Source organism: Schistocerca nitens, chromosome 6 (genome assembly GCF_023898315.1).
Source record: "Schistocerca nitens isolate TAMUIC-IGC-003100 chromosome 6, iqSchNite1.1, whole genome shotgun sequence".
Lineage (NCBI taxonomy): Eukaryota > Metazoa > Arthropoda > Insecta > Orthoptera > Acrididae > Schistocerca > Schistocerca nitens.
In genome coordinates this window covers 42,894,715-42,903,298 of record NC_064619.1, presented here as the reverse complement: position 1 = coordinate 42,903,298, position 8,584 = coordinate 42,894,715, and the positions used below count along the sequence as shown (strand labels likewise).

The 8,584-nt window shown below is 39.1% G+C and overlaps 1 protein-coding gene across 1 annotated transcript in view; it reads right to left on the bottom strand.

Annotated features, from left to right (window-relative positions):
* Window positions 1–1,763: 1,763 nt before the first annotated feature.
* The window catches only part of LOC126262896 (28S ribosomal protein S11, mitochondrial), a 72,976-nt gene continuing 66,155 nt past the window's right edge, over window positions 1,764–8,584 (bottom strand). The window contains exon 5 of the mRNA XM_049959791.1: window positions 1,764–2,027. Within this exon, the coding sequence (XP_049815748.1) occupies window positions 1,920–2,027 (108 nt within the window). The 3' untranslated portion in view covers window positions 1,764–1,919. The remainder of the gene's footprint in view (window positions 2,028–8,584) is intronic.

Here is an 8,584-nt window from a genome sequence, read left to right as displayed (position 1 = left end):
CTGATCTTAATAGGCAAATTAAAAATGGAATCTTCTGGATAAAAAAACAAACAGCAACACAGTTTGATACGGCTTAGTTCATTTCTATTGATCATTTGTACTGTGATTAATTCACAAAAAGTTTAGTATACACTGTTCAGACGAGGTAATATGGAATTCACTTAACACACATGACAATATAAGATACTAATACTAAAGTTTGTCTTTGTGCCCTGCTCTGTCTTACACTACATCACTTCCTAACTTCTTATAACTGAATGTACAATTCCACAGTAATATGTATTGTTTCATGTAAGAAATTGAGATATCCCCAAAAGATTTCACACATTCATGCAAAAGCCAAAAGCTATCTTGCTCTATTCAAATTGCGCAGTTTCTATACACGGTACAATCTGTACATACAGGGCATGTTTACTACACCTGTCCACCACAAGGTTTGTCATATTTCAAGCTAAAATTGCAAAAAAGGGTCCATCTCAGATTTTCAAAGTTTTGCTCTCCATCACTTACTATAAACCTTCGCTACCAAAATATCTAAAGTAATTGGTGGAACACCTTTTATTAATACCGTTTAAACTGTGTTTACAGTTTGTAAACAATGAAGCATGGGTGTCATGACCATATAAAACATTATGAATTATTCTTCAAAGAGGCTGTAAGTTGCAAAGATTTGGTACCGCAGGTCTCGAGAAATATCCTAGGATTACGCAGAAACATTTTAATTTGCGCGTCGTCCAACAATTTTGTCAATAATTACGAAAATCGTTCTTTAAAAACCCACTAAGAAACAAGTAGACAGACAGTTCGGCTGAAGCACCTTATTTCACTTTCCAACAGTTATATGGTTTCTACACAGACAGTAAATTATAAAAATATGCAAATACTTTCGAGTAGTTCTATAATTATAGTGCTGTTTACCGAAAACTGAGTCTTACCTGTCGCATGTTTCGTTCTGCTTGAATACGTGGAATCTCAATATTTCTTCAAGTGTTTCGGTGAAATATATACAGTAATGTAATTTACATTACTAAATTCGCACCACAGAGGCTAATGCGCGAAATAAACAACTAAATTAACCGCAAGCGTGGTGGTATCTTCGTGCGAATTCGTCAAAGTAAATTTGCTGCCATCTTGAAAGGCAGTATATCGTGTCCACTGGGGAAAATCGTACCTCGTCTCCAGCACGACGTATAATTCCACAAAGAAATTTAATAAAAATATAGAACGTTGAAATTACAATACAATGGGTCTTCAACAACATATAGCAGCTTGAATCGACAGCCAAGTTAATACGCACAGGTTTATTCAACACCTATCCCCGATGTAGCACTGGCAGCCATGTTGCCTTCTTCACAGGAACTGTACCCAGAGTTCCAAGCGCGCGTTACGTGCCAGACTTGAACTGAGTTCTCCCTAAAATCGTCCGTGCCGAGAAAATGCAGCCTCTGACAAGTGCGGGACATTTGAATTTCGTTCCTGTGACGATAAATAGCAAAGCTAACTTCTTCTCGCATGTTTGAACGGAATAATTAACTGGGGGCAGCCAGATATTGCTGATCGACGAGAAAACAGCATTTTCTCGCTATATTCCAATAAAATCGTCGTGATAAACAGATATTTCAGGTCCCTTGAATAAAAGAGCCCGAGTTTAATTCATGAAATTAATGACAAACCACTTCTCACTGCGTATAAGCGGTACAAAATAGGGCACCTTTGTACTGAGATAAGACTGGTTTTTTTTAAAAAAATAATGTCACAACAACTGTCCTGAGGCATTATTCTGTTATTACAAAGTATTCTCTGCTTTTACACATTTAATTTCCTTTATCACTGTCAAAAAATAGCATGGATACACCATGAAAGTAAATCACAACACAAACATATTTTTTGGAGTCTTTTACTAGGACACAAACATGCAATCACAGTTTCTTTTGCTTCCGTGGTCGAGGCGGATTCCATGAGACTGGGGTGCTGTCTGTTATGGAGACGATATCCATTCCACCCATTTGCAGTCCTTTGATTGCTGCCTGAAATTAGAAGAAAATGTATTAATATCTTCTTTGAGCTGAAACTAAATCTAGTTAGAATAAAAAATACTGTTTTTGTAAAAAGTTGCTGATATAAACACAGACTATGGAAGACGGAAACATATCTGAATATAAATTAACATGCTAGCTGATCTTTAAAATTCTGCAAAGGTTGAATGTTATGCTTTATTATGAACAGTTAAGAGACCAAGTGAAGCAGACACTAAGCCCGGAGGTTTGTCCAAGATTCAAATTTCGATACAAAAAATGGTCCCAAGAAATGGCATGCTTTTCCTCACCGAGTCCAATGACTAGTTCATGAAGTGGAGGTGACCTAAAGTTTAATGTGGAATCTGAACAACAGCTCAAGATGGTATTCTCACATATACAATGACTCGAAAAAGTCATATATATGACAACAGATTAGCTTTCAGTTCCCAAGCTGTTTCAATAAATGAATACTTTTCACAATTTTAACCAACATTCAGCCACAGAAAATGCAACGAAGTATTTCACTAATAGTTCAAGACATAATCACAGAGCACTAACCAGTTTGGACTTATATTTACCAATGACGAGAGCAAAATCTTAAAAAAGCATTTTCTATTAGGGAATAAAAGTGGATAAAAAATTGGCCAAGATGACAAAAGGATTATTAAAATTAATCTCTTCAAAAAGGCAACCAAAACATACTTCATAAGAAATGTATACTACACAATCAAAGATTACTTACTGGACTTCAAGTAGGGGTTAATAACGAAAGAGACCAATTGCAACATCCTGTCACATTACAATACATGACCACAATGTAAAGCTTTTACCAAGAAAATCATGTGGATGACAGTACTATCTTCCCATTTTCTGAGATCAACATTTCTCATCATGGAGGGATGCTGACTCATTTTCCCAGAGAGAATGAAGAGACGACACAGAAACACGCATGGGACCGGAAGTCAGCTTTCTGAACAGACTGGAGTGAGTGGAAGGGCCACAGTAGCACATTTGTTGTTGACGTGTCATCATCAGAGGGTGTCCAAAGCGAGTGCAGTACAGCAGTGAAAAATTGAGTTTTATAACATAAGTTGTTTTGGGCAAATTGTGTATGATCAAAAGAACACTTTGCAACAAGGATTGACTGAAAGACACAGAACACTCACTCAAGATGTTGGAGTTTGCTTTGTTTAGCCATCCTGATCCATTTTTTTTAATTTTTAAATAATTTCCAGAGAATGCTGGAATGGTTCCTCCAGCAAGGGCATGACTGAAGAAAATTTATTTACTCACATTTCCACATGCATAAATTCTCAAATACACAAGGAACTGTTATTTGTATCAACCTGAGTAGGTAGCTTATTTGCAAGAATAGTGATAACCAAGTATTTAAGTAGGAGACTAAAGTTATTGATTACATCTGATCTGACAAGATCCTAAGTAAAAAACAGTTGTTCGTTCCCTTCCCCATTACTAAAACTGCAGCATTATTACAAAATACTGAAAACACCTTGTCAGAGGCTGCATTTTTAAAAATGACATAAATGAAATTTCAAGGTGTGTGTGTGTGTGTGTGTGTGTGTGTGTGTGTGTGTGTGTGTGTGGGGGGGGGGGTGTGTGTGTTACATATTACATAATGCTTCTATTCTGCACATATATTCAACAAAATCAAAATAAAAAAGGACAGTGCACCGAGATCACTGTAAGGATAGGTAGGCAATAATCTTCCCAAAAAATTTAATATGACTAAATTTTCTCATGCTGAGAAATTACGAACAATCTGTTTTACTTGGTGAAAGCTTTCTAAATCCAAGATCACACAAATATATCTTTATTTACGAACAAACAATTGGTTTTGCAGACTTTACTATCATCTCCAAGTCTATAGCATAATGCTTTTATATGAGATATATCTCATACCATGAGTTGCAAAATGTATTCATTTTGAGTTAGACCTCACGCCAAATTCTCATGCAGATAAAATGTAGTACATTATATAAAGGTTTTTCATAAATAAAACATTTTAAGTCAAAAAGCACCTTGTGCACAGGACCATGTCCATAAATGCGGTGCTCACAGAGGGTTAACGACTCAAAAACACAGTACACAATGAAATGCACAGTAGCACCATCTGTTAACATTAGCCGGATAATTGAAGATAGACCTTAGTGTATATACAGTGCAACTAGTACTGCAAAGATGAACACATACAGTATGTTACAGCCACTAGATGGCTCGTAACAGCAGTACCATAAGATCAGAGTGTAAATTATTCTCTTCTTCGCATTTAAGATTAGGTACTTATGTGAGTGGCCTTTAAAAATAGTAACGACTGTAAAACTACACTACACTTGCAACTGGAACATTTTTTTTAATTCTCACAATCCCCTCACTCATTCTTATTACTGCCAACACAACTGGTAAGTTTAGGTATTTAATACAATATCTAGATAGTTACATGTGTCAAAATTGTAATTTCCAGACATGGGTTATACTGGCCCATATATCTTATTTATCATTTACGAATATCTGCAATGTATAAAATAAAATAAAGGATATCAAAATTTCATGCAATTAGCTTGGAAAAAATTAGTCTACTGTAAACCACTGTCACATGATTCTTCACTTCACAATATCTTTAAATAGATAAAAGTAAGTTATGCAGATAAACTGAGTGCTTTTACAGACAGATTAGGAAATCTGCCACCTCACTTGGAAAAAGTGGAATACAAACTTTGCTTCAGTGTGGAGCTGACACTACCCTCGCCGCTGTGGCTACTACATGCAATCATTTCTAAGCAATATTTTGCATCTGAAGCCACCAATGAAACTTGTAATAAATATGTTATGATAGGTAAAACAAATGTTTGACTGGGATACATGTCAAAATTTTCTGCTTTTGGCAATCAATCCATCTATTCCTTATAAATTAATCGCATTGGGGGGGGGGGGGGTTGTTTTGGATGAGGAGACCAGACAGCGAGGTCATCGGTCTCATCGGATTAGGGAAGGAAGTCAGCCATCCTGGAATTTGCCTGGAGCGATTTAGGGAAATCACGGAAAACCTAAATCAGGATGTCTGGACGCGGGATTGAACCGTCGTCCTCCCGAATGCTATCGCATTATGGGCTTAGCATTCCTTAACAGTTTACACTAACGTCATTTCATGTCACTGCATATCCATTAATTTCATTTCAGCAAATCTAACTAAACTACACACTGAAAGATTCCTGTTCTCTCTTCACTGCCAATTTTGATGGACACCAATATGAGAAGTGTCCACCCTTTGCCTTTATCGTGGCTTGGACTCTACTAGGGACATTTTCCAAGAAGAACGTGAATGTCAAAGAAGGACTAGGAGCCAATTCTTCCTCAAGAGCCAAAACCAGAGAAGATTGGATGCTGAAGTCAAGGGAGAGGTCGACATTCTAACTCGGCCCTAAGGAGTTCAGATTGGGAATCTGAGCAAGCCATTCGATTTCAGGAATTCTGCTGTCTAACAACCATTGCCTCACAGACGCTGCTTTATGACAGGGCACATTTTCAAGCTGATACAAATAATCTAGTCTCTGATATTTTCCCCTCTATATGCAGTATACAATACTGTAAAATGTGCTCATATCCTCCCACCACATTTACTGTTTTCTGAAGTGCAATAAGGAAACCATACCCTAACCATGAAAAACACCCACATTCTGTAACACCGCCTCCTTCGTACTGCAATGTTGCCACCACACATGTTGGCAAGTACTGTTCCATTGGCATTAGCCACACCAAAATCATTCCACTGGAAAGCCACAGGTCTAGAATGATTTGTCACTCCCAAACACTCATTTCCACTCAACTAGTGTTCCATGGTGTGTCTCTACACCACTCAGAAATGATTACAGAAATGTGTGGCTTATGAAAAGCTGCTCGGCCGCTGTACCTTATTCTTTTTAAGCTTGACCATGGTCCCCTACTCTTTGTAATTGTTCGATGGATCGTATCAACCAGTACCTGACGTCTCCCAGTCTTGATGTAACTGTGGTTGTTCCTTCACCTTTCCACTTCAACCATCACATTATCAACGAAACTTGGGCAGCTTTCAAAGGGTTGAAGTATCACTAATGGATCTGTTACCCAATGACTGCTCCACATTCAAACTTTCTAAGATCTCCTGACTGATCCATTCTGCTGTTGTTGTTTCTCTACCGACAACCTAATACTCAATGTCTCCTTTTATACTGGTTTTCCACCTCCTGTGGCATCTAGTGGTCATCACTGGGGGGTGCTGCATACTTATGATCAGCTAATGACCTGATCATACAACAAACATTTTCACGGCTGGTTTTTTTAGCTGTTGTTAAATCTTGTGTGTTGTATGGTCATGGTCAAAGAAATTTTTCCACAAAAGTTTCATGGACATGACCTGGAAGATTTCCCAGCAAGTAACATAGTGTATTGTTTAATAGGAAATCCCAACTATGGTTATAGTGTTTCACATTTGGAAAGTATGGGCAGACAAGTCACACCAATGGGTAGAAAATTCTCAGAATGTAATGGGCATCAAAACCTGATCTCCGTATTTACAATATGATATCTATGAGTGCAGCCACCAAGACAAAATCAAATAAATATTATATAAGAAGACGTTTGTTATTGTCGCTGTTGCATTTCAAAATCTTTCCTGTCGTCTTATTTTCTGTTTCTGTTTTTACCAGTAGTCTCACTTTGTATTCACCTTCCCCTTTTTACCGTAATCTACTATACAATTTTATCCCGCCTATATATACTCAATAATACGTAATCCACTTCCAAACCATAACAAAAAAAATTTTATTTTCCGCTTTCAACACTACCGCTGCTATAAAATCCACCGTTTCTAGTTCAATAACAGCTGCTTTCACGTATTAAACAACCATTTCGGCTGGTTCTAATAACTTTCACTTTATTTCCACTTCCGTTTTTCGCACATCACTGATCATTTTTAGCCGCTCCCCACAGGTTTTAACGTCATTATTTCTTCGTCAGACAATTGTTAGCCACATTTTCGTAATCTTTCACCACAACACCACTCCTTTTAATACATTTACACGTTTTTTCGAAATTTTCCCGAATTTCTCCGTCCTTTAACATGTTTTAGCGGCAACACAACCACCTAACCTTTATGCACATCGTTGTCTACCAACCCAAGTTCACCACAGGATCAACTTAACCAACACTTTTTCGCCTTTTTTCATACCAGATCTCCAGTTGCTTTCTAGTTCACCTTTATCTCTCCCCATATATTTTTATCTTTCATTTTCATTTCAACCTCATGTTACACTTTCCACCTTCTAATACCATGTCACCCTCACAACACCCCCACAACGACCCCACTAAGTTTTATTTACATTCCCTCCGCAAAACATGCCCTCGCCCTAGCCAGATTACGCTCCCATATTTTATTTTCTCAGGCTTGTCTGACATTTGGCATTACCCCCAAAGGCCTCACACTTAAAGTTCCCATCTCTGGCTGCAACCCTTCTTTCCATCAGTCCCTATACCAGTTCCAAACTGAACAATCCATTGCCCTCACCCACCTAATCCTTCACCTACACATAAACTCAGCCAACGAACACACCCGTCAACTCCTATCCTTAATAAAAGTCCTCAATCTTTCCTCTCCCACATCCACACCGGCTGTTCAGAGCATCCTCCTACAGGCCAACCGCAAATTAGAACAGCATGCCACCCTCCACCTCAAAAAACTATCCAATCTCCTCGTTTCCCACCTCCGGAAAGGCAACTCACTCACCCTTCACAGCCTTTCCAGCAAACCTCAACCTCCTCTCATTGCACACAAACCCAGTCTCTCCCATCTACTCAATCTCCCACTTCCAGCTCCACTCCCTCCAAAACCTCAAAATTCCAATCAACGCAATCTGGAACCACAACACCCTAATTCAGTAGTTAACCTTTCCTCCAAACCTCTCTCCCAATCCGAAACCTCTGTCCTATCCAAAGGCCTCACCTTCAGCCCCACTCCCAGATTCAACCAAACAGCCCTCGTCAAAGATTTACTGTCCTACACTCGTACTCTCTGCTGGAAGTATCACTTTGCCACGAAGAAAAATGATCCTAATCCTACTCCTAATGATCCAACTCCCCAAGACACTATCCAAATTGAACCCTGCCTGGAACAGTTCCGTCCTCCGTCACAGCGGGACCCACCTCCTCTTCCTCGAAATCACCCTCTCTAAACCTTCCAGGAATTTCTGACTTCCAGCCTTGCCTCTCAATCCTTCTTAAAAAAACCTTAATCCTACTCCCAACATCACCACTGCTGAAGCCCAAGCTATCCGTGATCTGAAGGCTGACCGATCCATCGTCATTCTTCCGGCGGACAAGGGTTCCCCGACCGTGGTACTTGATCGTCGGGAGTATGTGGCTGAAGGACTGCGTCAGCTTTCAGACAACACCACATACAAAGTTTACCAAGGTAATCCCATTCCTGATGTCCAGGCGGAGCTTCAAGGAATCCTCAGAACCTTAGGCCCCCTGCAAAACCTTTCACCCGACTCCATCAACCTCCTGACCCCACC